The sequence below is a fragment of the Saimiri boliviensis genome, chromosome 8, assembly GCF_048565385.1.
Source record: "Saimiri boliviensis isolate mSaiBol1 chromosome 8, mSaiBol1.pri, whole genome shotgun sequence".
Classification (NCBI taxonomy): domain Eukaryota; kingdom Metazoa; phylum Chordata; class Mammalia; order Primates; family Cebidae; genus Saimiri; species Saimiri boliviensis.
In genome coordinates, this window is record NC_133456.1 from 9,785,882 (window position 1) to 9,810,280 (window position 24,399).

General features: G+C 54.7%; 4 protein-coding genes across 9 annotated transcripts; 2 read left to right on the forward strand and 2 right to left on the reverse strand.

The window, feature by feature from the left end:
• Positions 1 to 618: 618 nt before the first annotated feature.
• RPL29 (ribosomal protein L29) lies at positions 619 to 2,925 on the forward strand. Its single transcript, XM_010347068.3, has 4 exons — positions 619 to 705; positions 1,113 to 1,157; positions 1,466 to 1,530; positions 2,434 to 2,925. The coding sequence occupies exons 2-4, from the start codon at positions 1,121 to 1,123 to the stop codon at positions 2,806 to 2,808; spliced, it is 477 nt and encodes a 158-aa protein (XP_010345370.1). The 5' UTR covers positions 619 to 705; positions 1,113 to 1,120; the 3' UTR covers positions 2,809 to 2,925.
• A 2,064-nt stretch (positions 2,926 to 4,989) lies between these two features.
• Positions 4,990 to 11,201, reverse strand: ACY1 (aminoacylase 1). Of its 3 annotated transcripts, none has more exons than XM_010347069.3 (15): positions 10,076 to 11,200; positions 9,528 to 9,639; positions 8,430 to 8,494; positions 8,240 to 8,344; positions 7,762 to 7,856; positions 7,378 to 7,454; positions 7,205 to 7,294; positions 7,048 to 7,104; positions 6,662 to 6,735; positions 6,527 to 6,576; positions 6,268 to 6,412; positions 6,098 to 6,166; positions 5,602 to 5,681; positions 5,366 to 5,426; positions 4,990 to 5,281 (listed from the first exon to the last, which is right to left on the reverse strand). In XM_010347069.3, exons 2-15 carry the CDS (start codon positions 9,619 to 9,621, stop codon positions 5,117 to 5,119), a joined length of 1,227 nt encoding a protein of 408 aa, XP_010345371.1. In that variant the 5' UTR covers positions 9,622 to 9,639; positions 10,076 to 11,200; the 3' UTR covers positions 4,990 to 5,116. The 3 variants fall into 3 exon arrangements, with proteins under 3 accessions (XP_010345371.1, XP_003936643.1, XP_039333167.1); XM_003936594.4 differs by having other exon boundaries at positions 10,071 to 11,199; XM_039477233.2 differs by lacking the exon at positions 5,602 to 5,681 and having other exon boundaries at positions 5,194 to 5,281; positions 10,071 to 11,201.
• A 1,291-nt stretch (positions 11,202 to 12,492) lies between these two features.
• ABHD14A (abhydrolase domain containing 14A) lies at positions 12,493 to 20,029 on the reverse strand. 4 transcript variants are annotated; one of them, XM_039477234.2, is made up of 5 exons: positions 19,851 to 20,029; positions 15,938 to 16,149; positions 15,647 to 15,762; positions 13,056 to 13,291; positions 12,493 to 12,849 (listed from the first exon to the last, which is right to left on the reverse strand). In XM_039477234.2, the coding sequence occupies exons 1-5, from the start codon at positions 19,920 to 19,922 to the stop codon at positions 12,667 to 12,669; spliced, it is 819 nt and encodes a 272-aa protein (XP_039333168.1). In that variant the 5' UTR covers positions 19,923 to 20,029; the 3' UTR covers positions 12,493 to 12,666. The 4 variants fall into 4 exon arrangements, with proteins under 4 accessions (XP_039333168.1, XP_010345376.1, XP_010345377.1 ...); XM_010347074.3 differs by lacking the exon at positions 19,851 to 20,029 and adding an exon at positions 19,405 to 19,612; XM_010347075.3 differs by lacking the exon at positions 19,851 to 20,029 and adding an exon at positions 19,058 to 19,334.
• On the forward strand, positions 19,674 to 24,312 carry ABHD14B (abhydrolase domain containing 14B). The gene is made up of 4 exons (XM_010347071.3): positions 19,674 to 19,788; positions 21,137 to 21,375; positions 22,622 to 22,863; positions 23,209 to 24,312. The coding sequence occupies exons 2-4, from the start codon at positions 21,165 to 21,167 to the stop codon at positions 23,386 to 23,388; spliced, it is 633 nt and encodes a 210-aa protein (XP_010345373.3). The 5' UTR covers positions 19,674 to 19,788; positions 21,137 to 21,164; the 3' UTR covers positions 23,389 to 24,312.
• Positions 24,313 to 24,399: the final 87 nt, after the last annotated feature.

Below are 24,399 nucleotides of genomic sequence, written 5' to 3' on the forward strand. Positions count from 1 at the left end.
GAGGTTGCGGTGAGCAGAGATCGCGCCATTGCATTCCAGCCTGGGCGACAGAGTGAGACTCTCTCTCAAAAATAAAAAATGAAAGAAGATCACAGACCTCCTTGCCCAACATCTATCCCTCAAGGACTCCTTTCGCTTTCAGGATCCTGAATAGACTTAAGAGCCCTGTCCTGAGGCCGGGCGCGGTGGCTCACGCCTGTAATCCCAGCGCTTTGGGAGGCCGAGGCGGGTGGATCACGAGGTCAAGAGATCGAGACCATTCTGGTCAACATGGTGAAACCCCGTTTCTACTAAAAATACAAAAATTAGCTGGGCATGGTGGCGCGTGCCTGTAATCCCAGCTACTCTGGAGGCTGAGGCAGGAGAATTGCCTGAACCCAGGAGGCGGAGGTTGCGGTGAGCCGAGATCGCGCCATTGCACTCCAGCCTGGATAACTAGAGAGAAACTCCGTCTCAAAAAAAAAAAAAAAAAAAAAAAAGCCCTGTCCTGGAGAAACAGGCGAGGAAACAGCCTACGGGGGGCGGGGCCAAGCTCGTAGCACCGCCTCCCCGTCTGGCTTCCGTTCTTCCGGACTCGGAACCCTTTTTCCCGGAGCCAGGGGAAGCATTTCCAGTAGTACTTTCCGGCGCTGTTGATCTATTTCCCGTGCTGCACTGCGGCGGCTTTCTCTTCCGGTCTTAGGCGCTTCGGGAAGCGCGTCTTAGGTGAGTGTTGGCCGCGCGGTATCCGATGCCATCCGCGGCTTACGGGCGGCGGCGGGGCGCAGGCGGCGGAGAGGACGGGTGACCAGCTGTGTGTCTGTGGGGAGCGAAAGTTGCGGGGTGGCAATGGTGTTTCTAGGTCCTAAAGAGGAGGCTGGCAGGGAAAGCCACTTTATTGGGGAGCGCAGCCTTCTGGGGGTAGGGGCTTGATTTCAGGGCATCATTACCTGGGTTTGGGAGGCGAGAACTGGCGTCGGGTCGTGCAGAGCGAGTCGAGACTGGTGGAGGCTGCAGATCCAAAGCGTCTGTCTGCAGATTCATTCTGGCTTCTCCGCGTTCCACCAGATCGGGGGGCAGAGGTGGCCCAGCCTGGCGAGCCCCTCGCCCTGATCTCCACTCTTGTCTTCCAGGTGCAGACATGGCCAAGTCCAAGAACCACACCACACACAACCAGTGTAAGTTTTTCGGGCCCTGCCCACATCCCAGACCCTGGTAAGGGCTGGTTCAGGGAAACGGGCATGGATGAAGGGGCACGTTTTTATTGTGGGCCTGAGGCTAATTTCACCCAGTAATACCTTTAGGGTAATAGGTTTAGAGATCCACTTGAGATACACAGTGTTTTGCATTCAGTGGTAAGGGTTTCCCATACCTCAAGCGAAGCTGCTGTAGGAAGCCTTGGTTCTCCCAGCCTTGCCAGCTGTCATGTTAGGTGGTTTCATTAGACCGAAGTTCTTTGTGGCTTAATTCCCTTTCCCTCCTGCAGCCCGAAAATGGCACAGAAATGGTATCAAGAAACCCCGATCACAAAGATACGAATCTCTTAAGGGGGTGAGTATGGACCGAATCTTTGATTTCAGGTGCACAGTCAAGGCCTTTCTTTCATGTAGTTTTTCTCTAGCTCAGCTTCTGCCTGAGCAGAGCTTAACTGGCCCATTCAGAGCCTGCAATTGCTTTTTCTACCCTACTAGCCCCATAATAAAGCTTTCCTTGGTCTTCCCCAGCCTGAAGTGTGACTCTCTGGTCAGGGCATAACCTGTCTCTTGAGGGCAGTTTGTTTTGGCCATCTCCCTCACTCAGCAGTGGCACTTAGAGTAAGGTGCAGAGTGGCCTTGTCTCAGTGTGTGCAGGACACCTTGTGATCTTTCCGTACCCACACTGACCAGCCTTATGACCTTGATCTGACCCAGTGCTGGACTTGGGGTCAGCTTCTCTTCTTGTGTCAGGGGGTTCTAAAGATTCACTGAGAATGATGGAGGGTCTAGGGGGAACTGAGCCTGTCCCCAGTCTGTTCCCTTTACTTTTGCCCTCCATTCTGTGGAGTGAATTACAAACTCTGAGCCTCAGTTTCCCCATACTCTGCCTCGGCTATGAGTCTGTTGGACCAGACTTGGTATTTAATTGACACCTTCTATAGAAGGGAGGGGTGTCCATGAGGGGATGTCAGAAAAAACAGCTTGGTTGAACCCTGCTGTAGGAAGTTGAAGTCCTGAAACGTTGGCAGACAGGGCGGCAAAGCAGCTTTCTTTTTTTTGTTCTGAGGTCTGCACAGCATTAGCCAGGTGGAGTATTGGCTCCTTGGGATGGTGGTCCACCTTCTCTGGAAATAGTTTCAAGAGGTTGGGTATTGCCACATTTGAGGTTGACTTGATGCTGGGTACCCCTGTGGAGAGGGGCACCAGGGAAAGACTTGCGGACCCACATGCTGCCACCTGTACCTTTCCTGCTTTTCAGGTGGACCCCAAGTTCCTGAGGAACATGCGCTTTGCCAAGAAGCACAACAAGAAGGGCCTAAAGAAGATGCAGGCCAACAACGCCAAGGCCATGAGCGCACGTGCCGAGGCCATCACGGCCCTCGTAAAGCCCAAGGAGGTTAAGCCCAAGATCCCAAAGGGGGGTGTCAGCCGAAAGCTCGATCGACTTGCTTACATTGCCCACCCCAAGCTTGGGAAGCGTGCTCGTGCTCGCATTGCCAAGGGGCTCAGGCTCTGCCGGCCAAAGGCCAAGGCCAAGGCCAAGGATCAAAACAAGGCCCAGGCTGCACCTCCAGCTTCAGTTCCAGCTCAGGCTCCCAAAGGTGCCCAGGCCCCTACAAAGGCTTCAGAGTAGATCTCTCTGCCAATGTGAGGACAGAAGGACTGGTGCGACCCCCCGGGGCTGCCATCTGCATGGGGCTGGGGTCCTCCTGTGCTATTTGTACAAATAAACCTGAGGGAGGATTTGTTAGCCTCTGTCTATGATCCTGGGGCGGGGTTGGTTGCTCCATCTGTTGGTGTGAGAGAAGACATTGGCTTTCTGTGGAGAGGGTATGGGTGGGAGTCAGGAGATGGGGCCCTCAAGTGAAAGAGCGGCCCTAATGAATGAGAAATGGTTGGGGGCTCGTGGGAAGTTTGGGCATATAGCTTGTTGAACTGGGTAAGCTGTCGAGCAAAGGGAGAAATCTTAAACATCCTCATGAGGTCTCGAAGCATACTCCAAGGGAGGGGAACAGGCTCCACTGAGCAGCTCTGCACCCTGGTCTGAGGTGTCCCAGACTGAAGCTCTTTCAGTGCACCCAGTCAGCATCCACTGCTCTGGGTTGTGTTAGTCCCCCAACAGCTAGGGACCCAGGAAGGCAGGGGGTGGTGGCATTGCCTTACTCCCATGACTGTTTCTGATCCTGCTGTGCCCCTGGGCCAGCTGCTTCACATGCAGATCTTTATCCTCAGCAGACTGAAGTGAGTAGTAAAGTAGTAGTGAGCATTTGTGGAGGCTTCCTGTAGAAGGCACCAGGTGGAGCACTGTTCCTGGCCGTACTTAATCCTCAAGACCAGCCTTGGTCCAACCTTGGACACTTGTGGAAACTCAGAAAGGGGTGCTGTTGTGCTGGAGCAGCAGGTGCAGCCCATGGCATGTGATCCTCTACTTCTGAAGTAGATAACGATGTTTATCTTTGTTTCACGGGGTGGCGGACGTGGGAGCGGAATACTGAAGATCATGCAGCTAGGAAGGGGTTGGGGGTAGCAGAGCCCTAGGAAGTTTCAGTTGTCCAACTAGGGCTGAGGCTCGCTAGCTCTTGACTGTAATCCTGGCAGTCTCTGGGTGGCCAACTGCCCCTTCCCAAGGCGTGTCAGGTGGAGGTGGGGATCCAAATGGAGCAGGAGCAGGTTTTGTATTCTGAAGGTGGTTTGGCCCAGACAGGCCACCAGGCTGGTTGACTTCCAAGTGAAGTCTTTGCTGGTGTCGTGGACATGGGGTGTGAAAGCCATGAAAAACTATTGATCCCTTTACAGAGTTGCAGTCTGAGGGGGCGGCCAGGTCAGGGCTTCAGCTAGACTTAAGGTCACAGTCAGCTGCTGCTCTCAGCCTCCAGCTTGTACGTGGAACTTGCCTTGTGCTCAGGAAGCACAAGCCCCCAGTTCTTGAGTCTCAACTCCTTCACCTCCAAGCTCAAGCTCTAGACTAGGGCAAACTATATTAGTAGAACCTGCTTTTTTTTTTTTTTTTGAGACAGTCTTGTTTTGTCACCGAGGCTGGAGTGCAGTGGCACGATCTTGGCTCACTGCAACCTCCACTCCCTGGGTTCAAGTGATTCTTCTAAATTAGCCTCCAGAGTAGCTGGGACTACAGGCACGTGCACATGCCACCATGCCCAGCTAATTTTTCTTTTTCTTTTTTTTTTTTTTTGTATTTTCAGTAGAGACATGGTTTTGCCATGTTGCCCAGGTTGGTCTTGAACTCCTGAGCTCAGGCAATCCGCTCTCCTCAGCCTCCCAAAGTGTTAGGATTACAGGTTGTGAGCCACTGCGCCTGGCCAGTGAACCCTGTTTCTACACCGCTAGTAGGACCTGGCATCCGTCACAAGATTGCTGTGAGAGTTCAATGAAAAGTAAGGCAGACTTAAGTCCTGGCTCCTGGTCAACTGGGAGCAGGAGTGATTGTTACTTCTGTTAGTACTAAGCCTGCAGCCCAGAGCCAGGCTCGGACTTCTCTTCTGGCTACAGCCAGAAATTTTAAAAATGCAACCACCCCACCCCATCCCTAATTCCCCTGCCCCATACTCAGGGAGGTCCTAACAGGACACAGCAGATCCGGCTAGAACAGGCTCTGTTCTTGGGGCCATGGTTTACTCTTGGTACTGCCTGGGGGCCTAGCAAGGCTGAGATGGAAGCCTGGTTTCTGGGCCTCTGCACACACCCATCCAGGGTGATAAGGACCCCTAGATGAACTGACTTACAGGCTCAGTTTATTCATGTGTGAAATGGAGAAGATAACATGTCCCCGGGAAAAGGAAAATTCTTGCTCCGTGAGTGTCGTTGCTGTTAGTACTTCAGAGACAGCCCTGTCCACAGACTTTATTATTTGGAAGGGGGAAGAGGGGGTCATTGGTACTGGTTGGATGGAAGCCCCAGTGGCAGAGGTTGAGGAATTCCAGGGCTCAGCTCTCACCGGGCAGGGCAGGCACACTGGCAAGGGCAGGCAGCAGGCGTGTATATATGTCCACCCCCCGGAGGAACACGGCCTCATGGAGCCGTTCATCATGGTCGTGCAGCAGCACAGGTGTGTGGTTCATGGGTGAGAAACCTAGAGCTGGGACCCCCACCTGCAGGGGTGAGGAGGAGCCGTTAGGGGAAAGCCAGCACACAGGCCCAGTTCACTGCCCAGGCACTATGTGCAGGTGGCTCACCGCTCGGAGATAGCGGCTGTCGGTGGCAGCAGGGAAGATCTCAGGCTCCAGAGTGAGGTTCCTGTAGGAGGAAGAGCCTGATAAATGGGGAGGGAGATAGGGAAGAGGACAAGGGAAGAATTGAAGAGGCAAAGGAAGGTGGGAGAGAGGTGGGGGAAGGAGGGAGAAGGGAGGGGGCATCAGGAAGGAGAGGAGTAGGGGGCTGGACTGTGAGGAGAGCTGGCCAGCATGCTCACATGTCCTTGCAGACCCGGCTAAAAGCTGCCCACCAGGGGTTTGAGTCATCAGTAGGTGTCACTTGGGGCTGTGTCCACTTCTGGGGGATGGGAAGGATGGCAGGATCGGGACATAGTTCTGGGCATCTTGCCCTATTTTCCATAGAGTAGGCTGTGCCTGGCACAGAACACCTCCCCACTCCCACCCCTTCAACTACCCAGACATCTGGGTGGCCAGTCCAGCCACAGCTCTGGAGCCTAGGTGACAGAGTGAGACTCTTAGAAAAAAGTAGTATCACATAAATGTTTGATTTATGTCTGTCTCCCTGTTTCACTCCTAATTTTACTCCCCATAGCATTCCCCAGCGTCCACAGTTGCCTCTACAACTAATGCTTGTTGGAATAAAATATGTCTGTCACAGATAAATCCCCAGATATGCACACACTGTACTGTTGCACACTTGGGTCTCGCCCAGCCCTCACACTCCCCTATCACATGACCCAAATCCATTCATACCTGACCAAACTCAAAGGTGACCCCCTCACCAGCTGCCTGGCACCAGCTCTGCAGCTGCTCCTCGAAAGCCTAAGAGAAGGAGGATGAGCTGATCCTTCAGGCTTTCCAGGGGCCTCTAGGACAAGATTGAGGACCAGGATCCCTCCTCCAAACCCAGGTGGAGGTGGCACCTTTAAGTCCACATCCGGTGCCACGCGGAAGTCAAAGCTGGCGCTCATAGTGGCAGGTACCACGTTATAGGCCACGCCACCCTCTAGCTTAGTCAGGTTCACAGAGGTCACGGCTCCCTCTTTCAGGTGGGGGTTTGACTGCAGCCTGTGGTGCCAGGGTAGGGTAGGGGCAGCAACAGATAAAAGGAGGTGGCTCAGACTCTATCCTCCGTAGTACCGCCTCCCAGAGCCAGCCCTACTGCTTCCCAGGCTGTCTTACCTCTGCTGTTCCTTCTCCCGGAATGCCAGGATGGAGCTCACAACCTTGTGCTACGAGAGTATGAGGTTAAATGGGACAGTGGCCTCAGGATAGAGCCTCCTGAACTCCCAGACTCCCTCCCGGGGTGCCACGTACCAGCTTCTCTGCTGCTGTGTCCTTGATGAAGCGCGAGCTATGGCCTGGCCTCCCAGTGCTGGTGACCCGCACCCCTGGGGAGGTGTAGGGGAAAGGGAGTGTCTTCAGCACGAGAGGGGCTGGAGGCACAGTCAGCCCTGGAGGGGTCCAGGTCTCCCCCTCATTCCAGGCTCCTCTGGCCCGGCCCTGTCTGCCCCCAGGGCCCATAGCATAGAGCTGGTTTCTGCCCAGTCAGGGCTTGCCCTCAGAGAAGCTCAGGTAGGACGCGGCCTGGATTCAAGGCCTTCTCGGGTCTCAACTTGCTGTGCAACCCTTCGTAGGACTATGCCCTTTCTGGCCTAGCCTCCCACCTGCAGAGTGAGCCCTCCCTCCAAGCTCATACTTACACCAGGGACTCCGCTCACTATAAAAGACAGTGAAAGCATCAGTGGGGTTGGCCAGGCCTGAGGAGGGAGAGGGGGTTCAGAGGGTAGAGCGGCCCAGACCCCACTAGCAGCCTCCTACCCCCTGTCTGGCTGCTCAGTGGCTTGCCAACCTGCTTACCCTCATCCAGGGCGAAGCCTGCCCTCAGGGCCTGGAACTCTGGCCGCTGCACGAACAGCTCCATGCCTTGGTGACCCCCGACCTCCTCATCTGTAAAAGCAGCAGGGACATGAGATGAGGAGGCTGCCCCACCCCACCATCCCCTTTCCCAAAGGTATCTGAGCCACTCCTACCAGGCACAAAGGTCATGTGGATGGTTCTGGGGAGCTGGTGGCCCTCCGCCTTCAGCCTCCTCACAGCCTCCAGGTACCTGATGGGGCATAAGCCATGTGTGGGGAGAGCCACGAGATGCTCAGTCTGGCCCAGCAGGCAGGGCCAGCAGGCTGGATTCCTGTGCCCTGGACTCTACCCTGCCACACCCTAGTAGGGATTCCAGAAAGTCCCTGCTCCTCTCTGGGCTCAATATCCCTATCCATGCAATGGTCATGGAAGTAAGTCTTGTCCAAGGGGTGAAGGTGTCCCTTGGCCTTGAGTTTCTCCAATCACCCCCCAGGTCCTGGGTCAATCCATCGGACCAGTGGGGACATTGTGGGGGAGTGGGAATGGAGGGCACTCACTGGATGCTGATGCACTTCATGTCCTGGGCGCCCCTGGCATAGATGTAGCCCTCAGAATCCTTGAAGGCCTCAAAGGGGTCGTGACTCCAATATTCCTGGGGGCAGGGATGGGACGAGGGGCCCAAAACCCAGATTTAGTCATTGATCCCCTCTGGTCAGTGGTGGCCCTGCCGTAGGAGCCCACCATAGGGTTGGAGTGACAGAAGGAGTGGTGGGGGGAAGATGGGGGCTGAATAAGGCAGCTGGATTGCCATCCCCCATCGATGTTTCCTGTTTCCCACCCCCCAATCCCCACCCCGCTTTGGCACAGAACTGTTGCTGGACAAAGGCTGCTTGAGTGATGTAATGTCATAAGGACATTGAGAGTTAGTGCCAGGACCAGAACCAGGACCATGGGCTCCCTGAGATTGGATCGTGGGGTCTGCATCATGTCTGTCCCCAAGGCCTGCACTACCCACCTCCCCAGCCCCTTACACACCTTGAAGACAGGCACCACATCCGTGTGGGAGTTGAGCAAGATGGAGGAGAGTGTAGGGTTGGTGCCTGGCCAGGTCAGCACGGTCACCACATAGCCAGGTGCCACCTGGAGAGGGTTGGGGGGGTGGTCCGAGCAGGGTGAGGAAGTGCCCAGGCCCACCTCCCCTCCCCACTTAGGGCCCCAGGCTCACCTCCACTTTCTGGCAGCTCAGGCCCAGCTGGCAGGCTCTCTCCTCAAGGAAGGCCACCGCAGCTCCTGGAGGCGCAGAGTGTCTTGGGGCTGCATCTGCCTACCCATGGCTTCCCACTAGGCCAGGCAGCCCAGAGAGGAGCAAACCCAGAAATGGACTGTTGCCTCCCCAACAGAATCCATATCCCTCAGAGACACCTGCATTTCCATCCTCAAGAAAAAAGGTATTTTTGGCTAGTCAGTGACCCTTTCTGGAAGGTCAGGGGGATGTCCAGAGTTGGAGGAAGGTGTTATCTTCCTTAAATATGGTAAACTATGGCACAGAGACATGAAGAGATTCACCCACCATCTCTGAGCTCATTAATCAGAGCAGGAATTTGGATCCATATACACAATTCCCAGCCACCATGGTTTTTTTTTCTTCCTTTTCCTTTCTTTTTTTTTTTTTTTGAGATGGGGTCTCACTCTGTCACCAAGGCTGGAGTGAAGAGGTATGATCTTGGCTCACTGCAGCCTCGAACTCCCAGGTTCAAGCGATCATCCCACCTCAACCTCCCACGAAGCTGGGGCTATAGGTGGGCCACCATTCCTGACTAATTTTTGTATTTTTCTGTAGAGACAGAGTCTTGCCGTGTTGCCCAGGCCAGTCTCGAACTCCTGGGCCCAAGCAATCTGCCAGCCTCAACCTCCCGAAGTGCTGAGATAACAGGCAGGAGCCATCTCCCAGGCCCTAGCTACCAAGCTTGATTCCCTAAGGGCTGCAGCCTTTGTCCAGCCCCAGTAGGCTTCTGGAGGGCCTCTCCTTCCCCTGTGGCTGCCCTAGGCTTCCCCCACCCCTCCCACCCTGGGGAGTGAGGTGAAGTTTTTCTTCAAGCAGCTGCCAGGAGTAACCTTTATAGCAGCAGAGCCTCTGGGGAAAGAGTTCCTCTACTACCTGGAGAGGCTGCCTCAGTCCACTGACTTGGGGAATGGCTGGAGGGGGAGCTGTTTGGGGCAGCAGAGTGGGACTCAGCGGGGTGACAGGGCTTGGAGGCTGGTTTAGAGCACAGTCCCCATCCCTTAGGCCCCGTCACAGGCTCTAGAACTACCGTCTTCTCACCATAGTCAGGCTTGGGCTGGACGGTGCGGATGCGCAGGTACTGGCGGAAGAGCGTCACGGAGGGGTGCTCCTCCTCGGGACCCTTGCTGGTCATGGCGCTGTGCGTGGTGAGCTGGGGGCAAAGAATGGCTAACTACCCCTCCCAGCCTCTGGACCCGGTGCACTCCTGCACACAACCCATCCCACGGCAGCTCCCGGATCTCCCACAGGAGGAGGATACCGTGTCTTGGAGCCCCTGTTAAGGAGCACCCATTCTGTTTCAGGCGCTGGGCTGTCCGCTTCCAGCATATTTCCTTATTTAATGCCCAGAAGAGCCTCATGAAGTTTGTACTCAGAATGCTCACTTTACAGAGGAGAAAGCTGAGAGGCTGAGAGAGGTTCAAGGACAGCTCAGAGAGTAGCTGAGCCAGGTTTGAACCCAGACTTGTCCTCCCCACGCCCTTCTAAAAAACAAACAACAACAAAAAACCCAAAACACCTCTCAATTGCCCGGCTTTTAAGCCACGGAGTCCCAGTCCCTCCATCCCTTCCCAGGGACTCCACCTTACTCTCCTGTCGCTGGACTCACGCTAGTCCCTCAGCGACAGCCCCAGACTGTGAACTGGACTCACGGTCCCGCGAGGTCGAAGGCTCAGGACCGCCCCGGTCCGCCCCACCACGTGGCCGGGCCCTGATCTCGGGGCGGAGACCGAAGACCGCCAGTGAGGGCCCACGACACGCCTGCCACTCCTGCCCGGGCCTGCGAGCTCAGGACGGTCCCGCCCCCTGAGGGCGCCTCCTCCTTCAGCCTCCGGATAGGGCGGGAGGAGAGCAGGCCGTCCCAAGGCTCTCCGATGCAGAGCTGCCCCCTGCCCTCCTCTGGCAAGTCTCCAACAGGCCCCCTTTGCTTGCCTCAGCCTCTCGGGGAGGTCCTCCCTGACGCCTTAGCTCCGCTTGTACTGGTTACTGGCCAATGTCTGTCCGCCCCACGCTGTGAGCTCCGGGAGGCTGTCAGCTCCGCTTCCTGCAAGGTTTGCCCCTGGCCGGGCCGAGCCCGGACACCGTGTCAGGAATGAGGATAAATGCATGGACAAGAACACGTGTGATGGTGTGAGTGTGCCACCGCGTGTGCAGTCTACCAGTGGGTATGATCGTGTGTGTGAGATGGTGGGTGGGTGTGATGATGTCACTGTGAGTGGATGTAATTTCGACCCTGGATGACAGTGAGGAAACTCTGGCTCTTCTGCAGCCACGGGAGAGGGAGGCTAAACAGGCACAGGTGTCCCACCAGCCCCCTGCAGGCCACAGCTGCAGTTGCCCACTTATGCAGGAGCTGCCCTTTGCACTCCCAGCCAGGTCTGCCCTCTGCTCCAGGGGTGAGTCAGCTTGGGGAAGGGTGAGAGACAGACGTCAATCTCTAGGCCAAGGAGGCAGGCTGTGGGGAGGGGGTCTGGCCCACTTTTCCTGAAAGTTAAGGCTTGGCTGCTCACACATAACATGGGGGCAAGTGGATTTTAACTCAGAACAATGCTGGCTAATTCTTTATTTAGGGATTTTTTTCATACAGTCTCACTCTGTCATGCAGCAAATAGACTTTGACTCATAACAATGCTGACTAATTATTTAGCTATTCATGTGAGCGAATAGACTTTAACTCATAGCAATGCTGGCTAATTATTTAGCTTTTTTTTTTTTTTTTTTTTTTTGAGACGGAGTTTCGCTCTTGTTACCCAGGCTGGAGTGCAATGGCGCGATCTCGGCTCACCGCAACCTCCGCCTCCTGGGTTCAGGCAATTCTCCTGCCTCAGCCTCCTGAGTAGCTGGGATTACAGGCACGTGCCACCATGCCCAGCTAATTTTTTGTATTTTTAGTAGAGACGGGGTTTCACCATGTTGACCAGGATGGTCTCGATCTATTGACCTCGTGATCCACCCGCCTCGGCCTCCCAAAGTGCTGGGATTACAGGCTTGAGCCACCGCGCCCGGCCTAGCTATTTGTTTTTTTAATACGGTGCCTCACTCTGTTGCCCAGGCTGGAGTACAGTGGCTTGTTCTCAGCTCACTGCAAACTCCACCTCCTGGGTTCAAATGATTCTCCTGCCTCAGTCTCCCGAGTAGCTGGGATTTCAGGTGCCTGCCACCACACTGGCTATCTTTTTTTTGTGTGTGTGTATATATATATATATATATATACACACATACATATATATATATACACATACATATATATATACACATACATATATATATATATATATATATATATATATAGAGAGAGAGAGAGAGAGAGAGAGAGAGAGAGAGAGATTGTTTCACTCTTGTTGCCCAGGAATATAATGGCGTGATCTTGGCTCACCGCAACCTCTGCCTACCAGGTTCAAGCAATCCTTCTGCCTCAGCCTCCTGAGTATCTGGAACTACAGGTGTGTGCCACCACACCCAGCTAATTTTTGTATTTTTAGTAGAGAAAGGGTTTCATCTTGTTGGCCAGGCTGGTCTTGAACTCCTGACCTCAGGTGATCCACTTGCCTTGGCCTCTCAAGGTGCTGGGATTACAGACGTAAGCCACTGCACCAAGCCAATGCTAATTCTTAAAATGCATTCCCCACACCCTCTAGGTTCCTGACTCCAGCTTGGCTGTCCAAACCCTGGATTTCCCCCCAGTCCCAGTGGTCATGCGGGCAGCATAATACACCCTGCCTCCCACAGCAACCCCCAACCCTTATATGGCCAAGTACTCAGTTATCCAGACTCATTCAGTCCTACAGCCACCCTCCAACCTAGGAGTTGCCATCATACCCATTTTACAGATGAGGAAACTGAGGCATGGAGTGGTGAGGCCAGGCACTTAGGAAGTGATGCACTCTTAGCCTTCCTGGGCTGCTGGAGTATCCCCTCCAGCTCCCAGGCCCAAAGTAGTCCCAGACTTGCCTGCCACTCACATCTCTACCGCAGCACACCAGGAAATGGAACCTGTCACTTCCCAAGCAGGACAAATATGCTCATTTATTGTGTCTGTGAGATGAAATGAGAAGTCCTGGCTGGGTCTGACCCTCTGGCCTCTGGCCTCCAATCCCAGGGGCTGTCTCCCTGGTTGGGGGAGGGTAGCAGTCCAGACTGTCCAAGTTCAGGCCAGGCTGGGACCGGGGAGTGCGTTAACTCAAGGTAGATGGTCAAGAAAGGCAAGCAGGGCAACGTGGAAGTCTTGTGGCTTATGGAGGTAACAGGCATGGCCTGCATTGCGTAGCTTCACCACGGAGTGGTTGGGCAGGTGGCGGAGCTGCCGCAGTGACTCTCGAGCCAGGATGTGGTCCAGCTCCCCATACAGGATAAGGGTTGGAGTCTGCAGGGCAAGGCAGGGGGCCGTGACTCTGGGGCCTGATAAGTATCTGACCCCCAAGCCACTTCCTAGGAAGCCTTCCCCAAACACCCCAATTCTTCCATCCAAGATCAGGGATAAGGCCATGTCCCTCCAAGTAAGACTTGAGTCCTGAACCCCCCCAAGCCAGGGACAGGGCGCCAGGACCTTTGAGATCCTTCTCCTAGTACCTTCACAGCCCAGAATTGCTCCTGGGTGTAGTTTTGGGTGGAGGTGGGTGCGATGGGCACGAATCCATGTAGCTGGTGGTGGCTTCGAATCAGGAAGGGCAGGGCATAGCGGCCACTCAGCGAGGGGCTCACCAACACGGCATTCTGTACCTCCAGGTCCCGCAGTGCTTGTGCCAGCAGCTCCGCCCGCCCTGCCTCTGTGCTTGCCTCCTTCGAAGGTGCTGAGTTCCCAAAACCTAGGAACAGCAGCAGGTACCAGCTGAGGGGCACTGGGAAGGGGTGCAGGACTTCCTACCCACCACAGTGGGGGAAAAAGTTGGGGACCAGTGGCACTGGCACACACTACCTAAAACTGCCCAGAAGCTACTTTTTGGTAATGTGATACCCCTGTTAGAAAAGCATATCTTGGATGCCAGTCACAGTGGCTCACGCCTGTAATCCCAACACTTTGGGAGGCCGAGGTCGGTAGATCACCTGAGGTCAGGAGTTCGAGACCAGCCTGGCCAACATGGTGAAACCCCATCTCCATTAAAAATACAAAAATTGAGGCCAGGCATGGTGGCTCAAGCCTGTAATCTCAGGACTTTGGGAGGCCAAGGCGAGTGGATCACGAGGTCAAGAGATCGAGACCATCCTGGTCAACGTGTTGAAACCCCATCTCTACTAAAAATACAAAAAAATAGCCCAGCATGGTGGCGCGTGCCTGTAATCCCACCTACTCAGGAGGCTGAGGCAGGAGAATTGCCTGAACCCAGGAGGCGGAGGTTGTGGTGAGCCGAGATCGTGCCATTGCACTCCAGCCTGGGTAACAAGAGCAAAACTCCGTCTCAAAAAAAAAAAACCAAAAAAACCAATAATAATCAGCTGGGTGTGGTAGCACACGCTTGTAATCCCAGCTACTCAGGGGGCTGAGACAGGAGAATTGCTTGAACCCAGGAGGCGGAGGTTGCAGTGAGGCCAGATGGTGCCAATGTGTGCCAGCCTGGGCAACAAGAGTGAGACTCTGTCTCAGGAAAAAAAAACAAAAAGAAAAGAGAAGCGTATCTTGGCCTGGCGAGGTGGCTCATGCCTGTAATCCCAGCACTTTGGGAGGCTGAGGTGGGCACCCACCTGAGGTCAGGAGTTTGAGACCAGCCTGGCCAACATGGAGAAACCCTATCTCTACTAAAAAATACAAAAATTAGTGGGGTGTGGTGGTGTGCCCCTGTAATCTCAGCTACTTGGGAGGCTGAGATAGGAAGATCGCTGGAACCCAGGAGGTGGAGGTTGTAGTGAGCCAAGATCACGCCACTGCACTGCAGCCTGGGCGACACAGCGAGACTCTGTCTCAACAAAAAAAAAAAAAGAAAAGAAAAAGAAAAGCACATTTTTCATTCATCATAATATTAGCAAAGTGAAAAAGATTGAAATAATACCCAGTGTTGCGGAAGACATGGGGAAATGGGCACTTTCATACATGACAGATGGCAGGGTAAATCCATACAGCCCTTTTGGAGGGTAGGCAGTAGTTATCTAAATTCAACAATGAGCTTCCTTTGGCCCATCAATTGTCTTCAGTAGCTACCCTGGAGAAATTATTGCTTACATGCTCAAAGAAGCATGTCCAAGAATGCTTCAGCTACATTGCTTGAGCATTCTGCCAGTAGAGGAATGGCTGGATAAAGCCCGTCCATCCCTCCTGTGGCACACACTGCAGGGTTAACACTAGAGAGGGAGGTTTGCAGGGACATGCAGGATCCTCAAGACATGGTATAGGGGGAGAAAACCAAGCTGCAGATGGATGTGCTAAGCAGGCAGGACACCAATCATGTTTACACCCACAACCAGACAAGCCTCCATATTGAGCGGGAATACCCAGAAGAGGGTGTAGCATCCCCTACACTTCTTAGAGAGGGAGAGAAATGTGGCATTGGTCTTTGAAAGCTTTGCTAGTTTTTCGATTTTTTTCATCCTCTATGACTCGATGACATTTTTTGCTTTTTCTAATGACAAGAATGATAGCATAAATCATTTGTGTACTTAAAAACACAAAAAGCTATATAGTTTGTCATAGAAAGTATACTGCTTGGCTGGGTGCAGTGGTTCACGCCTGTAATCCCAGCACTTTCGGAGGCCGAGGTGAGTGGATTGTCTGAGGACAGAATTTTGAGACCAGCTTGGCCAGCATGGTAAAACTCCTTCTCTACTAAAAATACAAAAATTAGCTGGGCATGGTGGCAGGCACCTGTAATCCCAGCTACTTGGAAGCTGAGGCAGGAGAATCGCTTGAACCTGGGAGGTGGAGGTTGCAGCGAGATCATGCAGGACTCCAGCCTGGGCAACAGAGGGAGATTTTTCTACAAAAAAAAAAAAAAAAAAAAAAAAAAAAAAAAAAAAAAAGAAGAAGAAGAAGAAGAAAGTACACTGCTTGTGAAGTGAGTCACATTTCTATTTGCTTTGTGACCTACAATTCACACTGTAGTTTTCATGGTAGAAAATAAAAACACAGACTTTTTCATAGTGCCACCTTATGCTGTGACCTGCCACTGCTTGTCCAGACACTGGGTCTTAGGGCTTAGAGCTTTCTTAGATGAAGGGGTGGGGGTACTCACCTGGAAGGTCAAGGGCCACGGCCCGGTAGCCCCTCTGTGACAGCAGCTGCAGTGTGCCCAGCTGCTCCCACGTGTGCGAGTTAAAGGCCTTTCCATGAAGCAGCACCACCTGCACCCTGCAGGCACACAGGGGAATGTGTGTGCTGAGGACCTGGCGTAGCCCGCCTTTCTTTCTTCCTAGCCTTCTCCCATTGCCCTCCCAGGCCCTGAGCACCCTGAGTATAATGGGGTCCCACACAGAGACTCCCCTTGGGCCTAGTCTGTCCACTAGACCCTTGGGACAGCACCTACCTGCGTGCCCGGTTGAGCGGGAGCACCTCACGGTAAAAGATGGGGGAGTTGCCAGGGGTGAGACCAGCCAAGATTGTGACATTGGGGTCTCCCCAGAGCCAAGACGTCTGCTTGAGGGGGCCCGGCAGCCCCACATACAGTAGGAGCATGAGCAGCAGACCCAGGCCTAGCAGGGCTACCTGGGACCGACTCATGGAGGTCTGTACCACAGTCTGGAGAAGCAGAGGAGAGGGAAAAGAGGCTGGGACTGCGCCCCTACAAAGGCCCCTGGACCCCATCCCAAAACCCCACCCAGAGTCCCCAGCTCTAGCCCTTGCCCTTTCCCTTGCTCTGGGAAAAGGTCTGGGGTTTCACACCCAACTACTCCACATGCCAGGGCAAAGGCTCAGATACTTCACAGTACGAGGAAGTGCATCTGAGCTGTCCCATGGCACACAGCATGCTCCGTGACTGCAACCATCACAGCATCAGTTGAAACCACTATGGTTCATCGAGCGCTTATGACAGCAGGCCCTGAGTATGGCCCTTCACATACAAGGTTCTTTTCCACCAAGAACGCTGGGGAGCAGATGTGATCATAGGTCTCTTACAGGCGAGGAGATAGAGGCTCAGAGAGGTACATTCTCTTGCCCAGAGTGCCAAGTAGCAAGTGGGGGAATTGGGGTTTGAACCCAAGACTGGCCTTCCAACTACCAGGCCACACTCGGATTGCCAAGGAGGAACCTGGAGAGCTGGGAGGTGATGGATGAACTGGAACCTTGCTGGTGGAAAAAGTGGTGAGGGTTATCAAAGGAGAAAGACCAAGTGCAGAGGGACTTCCCACTTGAGGGCATGTTTGGAAATGGTGCTTTTCATCTCACTGCATTTAATACTGCTAAAATCAGAACGTGCTTTACAATCACATTATAACTAACAGTCTACCCCAGCTGTTTTGAAGAGGCTCACAGAGAATGTCTGTGATAGAGGAAAATGCTGAGGAGTCGGGGGCTGCAGGGCCAGGGAGGAGTGTGGTACACCTAGAAACGAAAAGTGCAGTGTGGAGTTTGGAGAGATGAACGCGGCCTGCCACTCCCCATCCCACACACAGACAGCTTCCGGCCAAATGACCTGCTTCATGGACTCCTCCAGTTTGGGGTCTGCGCCACCCCAGAGGGCAGCCCTTAGGACCCAGGACTCAAATAGGGCACGCCTTTGAGACGGCCACTTCCTGGCATGTGTCTTCAGTTTGTCAGTAAGATGGGATAACCTCGTGGCTAACCTCCCAAGCTTCCTGTGAGATTTAGATAATACCGTGCGCTGGAAGAGGGCTGTTCCTGTCATTTCTTGGGCCTAGGATGAGCACGCTTGCTTCGTTCGGGGAGTCCAGCAAACACATCTTTACTGAGTGCCAATTGGGCGCCTGCCCGAGCTAGGAGCCAGGGGCCTGTCTTGGACCCTACTCGTCCCTCGGGGATGTTTGGGGATGTTTCCCGAGCCCGCATCCTCAGGCTCCGGGGTCCGGGGGTTTGTGGTTGGCAGCCTCTCTGGTGTTTCTGAAAAACCAGGACCTATCGGAGGAAGAGTGGGTTCCTGTTTTCTTCCAAACCACGAACAACCTCGGATGCGCAGCTCCAACGGGCTTTAGCCCGGGTTCCCGCCGAGCGTGAGGGACCTTTCCTTGCTGTCCTCCCGGGGCGCCCCCGCGCGCCTCCAAGGAGGTAAGGGCGGGGCTTAGGCTGTTGCCTTGGCAACCCAGGTTGCCAGCAGTACTAGGCAATTGTGGCGGACCTGCAGCCGGCTGCCTTTGGAGATATGTGGGCGCAGGGTAAACTGTGCCCCGCGTTAGGTTATTGGAATATGCTTGTCAATGACACCCAAGTGCACACACATACAAAGACGAGTCTTGCCCCCATACTTTGTTTTGTACAAGCTATTCCCTGCATGTACATGCAGCCTTCTTGTACATGCAGCTTCCTTGCACACACACTGGCCCGTGTGCAATCAATCCCTTGTAATGGTACCCTCGAAATCACCTAAGCAGTCAGGCATCAGGAAGGCAGACAGACTGATGCAGACGCACGCTTTCAAAACCACATGCTGATCCTCAGAAATCCTCAAGCACTGTCATCCGCACAAACGTAAGGCTACATGCTCACACAAGAAAGACACATGCACAGGAAGGCAGACACACACACTCACCAACCCCCAGAAATGCACACAGACGCAGACAGGTAGACACATACCCTTAAAGTCACACGCACACAGAAATACACTCAGAAGACCCACACTGACACAAGCAGGTAGACATCGACGAACACACCCCCCAATATAAGCGCGTAGAAACACACCCTGACGGACACCACACAGGCACATGAGCGAACACATACATACTCCCAGACCCTCAAGAACACACGCAGACCCTGCGCGCACACACGACACGCGCGCACACGCACACTCGCGGCCCCAGCGTCCGCTTCTTCCGCGGGACTCTGTCCCGGAGCGCCCGGGCAAGGGGCGGGGTAAAGATGGCCCGCCCCCGGGCCACCGGTCGGCCTCCCTCCCCGGGGACACTCACCGGGCCAAGCGGGAGAAGCGGGCGGGCCCCGCCCAGGCGGAACCAGCAGCCGCACAGCGCCGCGACCATGGCTGCCTTCGCGGCTCCGCGGGCCGCTCCGGCTCTAGGCGTTCGGGAGCGCGGCCACCGAGGCGCGCTTGCGCACTCCGCAGCCGCTGGCCTGCCGCCCAGTTACCGAGTCGCCTGCGCCCAGTGGGTGCCTGGGGGCAGAGCCCCAACTCTCTCTGGCCCGCCGCACGCCCGGATTTTTGAAATTGTTTTTGACCTGAGGGCCGCCGGGGAGCCAGTGGCTTCTTCCCAGCGGAACGTCTCCACCCTCGCTCAGTTCGCTGGCCTGTACAATGGATTTAAGGATAAAACCCACCGCACAGGCTTGTCCTAGGTTCTTAGGGACGGTTCAAGCCTCAGAACAGTGTCTGGAGCAGAGGCCTTGTTGTGTAAATGCCAGATATTGTTATGCAGCAGCTCCAGGTCTTGGCCCAGCCATTTTCCTGACTTCTGCCCACTCCACCCCACCCCACCCCACCCTACCCCACCCTGCCCCGACGACGCACGCCCCGACGCACACTCACGGCCAGAGCCTGGGCTGGCCCCTGGGCTCCTTCAGGTCTACTCCTGGCACCTGCCCTGGTTTGCGATATGTTACCAACGTCTGGCCTGTCCCAGGCCCTATGCTCTGCGTGGCGACCGGGCCCAGCACAGGGAGGCTGTACAGAGCGCGGAGTTTACTCCTTATTGGTACCCTGCAGAGGTTGGCAACATCTGACCCGCTCTACAGGCAGGAAACAGGCTCGGAGGCATTGGGAAAACGATCAAGGCCACTTGGCTGGACACTGGCGGAGCTCCTCACTCAAACCTGTCGGGCTTCAATTCCGTGCCAGGCGCACAACTCGGTGCCAGGCCGTCAACTTACCCTGGGCAGTTCTGGCTGGGGGATGAGAGGGATGGGGAGCAGGAAGAGAGCAGCAAAGATGCTATCCTGAAGGAACTTTCCTCTTCAGACCGCTCCATGTCATTGTGGGGCAGGTAGCTGAGGAGTTCGAGACCGTGCTCAGCACCGTGTTTGGGGCATGTGGGACCGAGAGGCTTGGGGAAACTGAGGCCGCTGTGAGAACGGCAGTTTAGCAGCGACTATGGACCCTGCGAGCTTGTGGCCACAAGAGGGCGTCCGGGAGTACGGCCCAGTCCCCGCCCCCTTTGGTTGGGACCCGACCTCTTCCCCGAGTTCCTCCTCCGGCCCCATCCACCGCCAGCACTCGCCTGCCTCCCTTCTGCGCGAGTCCACGCAGCTCCCCAGGTACCCGCCCTGCGCTCCTGACCTTTTCTTCCTCTCTCCAGTCAAAACCCAACCCCACCTACTCTAAGTCTTCCTTTCTCGGATTTCTGGGTCTCCTCCTTCGGGGTTGCCACCATTCCCTCTCCGTGCTCCATTCCAGACCTAGCGAGCCAGAACGGTGGTCCGCGGAAGGAACCTGACCGCGAGGTCAACGCGTTGGGCCCCAGCTGGCAGCGCGTTGAGCACCCTGCGTCCCAGGCGGGTCGCCTTACCCTCTGGGCGCTTCGGTTTCCGCCTCTAGAAAATGGGCTTTCGGGTGTGGGGGTGCGCGCCTGTGGTTCCAGCTACTGGGGGGTGAGGCGGGAGGATCACTTGAGCCCAGGAAGCTCAAGGCTGCAGTGAGCCATGATTGCACCGCTGCATTCCAGCCTGAGCGACAGAGCGAGATCCCTTCTCTTAAAAAAAAAAAAAAAAAAAAAAAAAAAGATGAAGAAAATGGGCTTTTTAGTCTGGGCGCAGTGGCTCACGCCTGTAATCTCAGCATTTTGGGAAGCCAAGGTGGACGGATTACTTGAAGTCAGGAGTTCCAGACCAGTCTGGCCAACAGGATGCGACCCCGTCTCTACTAAAAATACACAATTTAGCCGGGCATGGTGACCAGTGCCTGTAAACCCAGCTACTCAGGAAGCTGAGGCAGGAGAATCACTTGAATCCAGGAGGTGGAGGTTGCAGTGAGCTGAGATCATGCCACTGCACTCCAGCCTGGGCAACAAGAGTTTCCAAAAAAGAAAAAGGAAATGGGCTTTTTACCTCAATTTGGGCTCCCTCTGGCCTGCGTTGCCAACCCATGACCTGTAAACCTGTAACTTACTGTTGAAGTACCAGAGTGGGTACTTACTGCTGACTGAGCAGTGACCCCTTCCTACATGGTAGGCATGGCACATGCATCCCCTTATTTAATACTGTCAACTACCTGTGACCTAGTGCTATTGAATTACCCCCATTTATAGAAAAGAATAATAACAGTAAGAACAGTAATCGCAATGGGAGCCCCATATATTGAGTTTTTGCAGCAGGCACCCCCACTGATAATTTTTTTCTTAAACTTCCTAATTTTTGAGGTTGGCTTTATTGTTCCCATATTTCAGATCAAGAAGCTGAGGCCCAGGGTTACACAATAAAGTGAATGGCAGAGGCAGAAATAACATCTATGTCCTCCTGAGCCCAAAGCATGTTCCTAAAGTTCTGGAAGCCTCCTGGAGGCTTCCTTGCTGGTCCTGTGGGACCCCCACCCTGTCTGCAGCAGCCTCCCTGCTCCACCTGGGCAGGGAGTTCTGTGGCCTCTCATCATCATGGCTTTGAATCACAGGCCCTTCACCAGCACAGCAGCAGCAGGCATGGCAGCAAGCGTGGAGCAGCGTGAGGGCACCATCCAAGTGCAGGGCCAGGGTCTCTTCTTCCGAGAGGCCCGGCCTGGCAGTGGGCAGGCTCGCTTCTCTGTACTGCTGCTGCATGGTATCCGCTTCTCCTCTGAGACCTGGCAGAACCTGGGTACACTGCACAGGCTGGCCCAGGCTGGCTACCAGGCTGTGGCCATTGACCTCCCAGGTACTTAAGGGGCAGGCTTCTGGGCAGGGGTTGGGGGGTCTCATCAGGGACCCACAGGTGGGGGATATAGGATCGGGAGGACCCAGCCAGGCTGGGCCTTGAGCTTGACAGAGTTTGGTCAAGCACACTGCAAGGGCCTCTGAGCAGTCTTGATCCACATGTGGTCCTCGCCACCCAGCTGCTCTTCACTGTTACCTGGGCAGCGTCTCAGTGTCTCTGAGCCTCTGTTTCCTCATCTGTAATGGGAAAAAACCACACTCATGTTTGGGGGCTGGCTCTAATGAGAATGGAATGAGCTAATCCATGTGAGTATGTGGCTAGTACCTGACACAGAGTAATGGGTGCTCAGCAAACTGGAAGTAAAATATTTTGACTGTGTCATAACCATAGGCTTTTGGAAGCCCTATGGAATGAGATCTGAGTCTTCTGAAGCCTTGGGATACGAGGCAGGGCCTGGTGGGTGGCCAGGCCCCCAGTTGTGATCCCACATGCAAAGCCCTGAGCTGGGTTCCAGCGGAGGTAGGGTCAGTGCCCAGACTGCCTGTCATAACCCAGACGGCTGGGTCCCAACCCTTGGTGCCAGGGGCAGCATGGCTGGCCCAATCCCCTCATGCCAGGGATGGTATGGTTTCCACAGGGCTCAAGGGCAGTCCTCCAGCTCAGGCAGGATTGTTTCCAATGGTGAGTTGGCCTGAGCTTCAGGGTGAAGGTCTGGAGCTAATCTTGTTGGTGAAGCCTGAATGACTGGAGGAGGAGCTATGAGTGCAGAACCTGCCCCTCAGCCAATATCCTTCAGGAGCCTCTCCTGCGCCAATCCAGGGCCAGCTGCTTTTCACGCAGTTACTTTTCACAGTAATCTTAAATGGCAGACACTTTTGTTTTCTCCCTTTAACAGATGGGGAAACTGAGTAGCTGAGAGAGGACTGAGGGAAGCCATCCAAGGTCACACAGACAGGAGATGCAGAACTGGGTTCTAGACTCAGACTTACTGGGCTTCACAGCTTGATTCTCTTCAGGACACTTACTGTTGGGGAGACGGGCACAGATGTGGAGAGAAATGCCTCATGCTTGGCACAGATAGGATAGAGTGAGGCTACTGTAGGAATAGACGTGGGCACACTTGATGTTATAGGAACCTGGCCACAGAGAAAGTGACCTAGGAGGGCTTCCTGGAGAGAGGGACCATCTCCCTTGTTTTGCCATTCACTGCTCTGGTCTTGTCTCTTCCACACCTGAATCCCTGCAGGTCTGGGGCACTCCAAGGAAGCAGCAGCCCCTGCCCCTCTTGGGGAGCTGGCTCCTGGGAGCTTCTTGGCGGCTGTGGTGGATGCCTTGGAGCTGGGCCCCCCAGTTGTGATCAGTCCATCACTGAGTGGCATGTACTCCCTGCCCTTTCTCACGGCCCCTGGCTCCCAGCTCCGGGGCTATGTGCCAGTGGCCCCCATCTGCACTGACAAAATCAATGCTGCCAACTATGCCAGTGTGAAGGTATCCTTGTGTGGGAAGCTGAGGTGTCCCTGCCAGGAGCAAGGAGCAGGGAATGGTGCATCCCTGGGCCTTCCTCATCTGGGGGCTGGGTAACCAAGGGGTGTCTTCTGGGAGGAGCTGGCCACCCAACTCCACCCTTTTGGTTTACTCAGCAGGCTACTGTGCCAAGCCCTGTGCTAAATTGTTTTCTGGGGCAAATGCCAATCTGTGCCTCCATGCACTGGGCCAGCTTGCCTCTCTCCCTCATATGGGGTGGTCCCAGGGAGAGACTGAAGTGCTGGGGAGGGCTGGAGCTGATATGGCAGGTCCCTGTTGACTCTGCCCCCCACCCTTCCTTCCTCTCAGACTCCGGCTCTGATTGTATATGGAGACCAGGACCCCATGGGTCAGACCAGCTTTGAGCACCTGAAGCAGCTGCCCAACCACCGAGTGCTGATCATGAAGGGGGCGGGGCACCCCTGTTACCTGGACAAACCGGAGGAGTGGCATACGGGGCTGCTAGACTTTCTGCAGGGGCTGGAGTGAAGCACAGCACTGCTGCAGGGGGTGGGCTGCCTGCCTGCTCTGATCTCTCTCTCTCTCTCTCTCTCTCTCTCTCTCTCTCTCTCTCTCTCTCTCATGCTCTCTCTTCTCTCATGGGCTCTGGCCCATGCACATGCAACAGGTGCGTCTGTCTATTTGTCTGGGTTCTTGTCTTTTGTAGCCTGTTTGTCTTTTCTGTTTCTTTCTTTTGCAGTAATAGACTGAGGAGGTAAAATCAAGAGAAAGAAACCTCAGGAATCAAGGAACATAATCCGGTGGAGGGTAATCCTTTAGATGAGCTTCTCCTGTTCTTCCACTTTCCTGCCTAGCTTTTACTCCTTCCTCTGCTCTGCCCAGCCTTCCCCTGCCACCCCTCCTCCTTCTGCAAATGCCCTGCAGGCCAGCCCTTTCCCCAACATCCACTTCCCACATACATACATGCCCACATGCATGCTTACATATTTAGAGCCTTCCATGTTCCCCAATATGACCCTTCGCTTGAGAGCAACTGCATAGGTCCGTGTAACTCTGGACCGACATGCACATTCTCATGTGCAGCTGTGCATATACACACATGCATACTTGAGCCTCCACACAAGCACTTGCACACATGAACACTTCTAACCATGGCTGGGGAGGTGGGGACCCCATGGGCCAGCCCTTGCAGGAGACCCTTTTGCAAGGCCTAGGGTGTGGCCAGCCCTGAAAGTTACTCAGCCACAGGTTTCAGCTGGCCCCAGGCCAGAAGTGGCCCCCAGAAAGGGAGGGCCACCGCTCTGTCCCCTTGCTTTTACCCTTCCTTCTGGGTGCTCTGCATCTCCCCAAGTTACCAAGCCTGAGGCTTCTCATCGAAGCTTGATTCCTGCTCTGAGGCTTGAGGGGTGGGAGCCAGAGTGGAGGTCGGTGAAATAAAGTGGTGCAATTAGACCTCACAGGTTCCTGCGTCTAAACAGCGCCGCCCCTCCCCCAACCCTGGGACCAACGCTGTGGGCCCCTCCCCCACTCCGGCAGGAC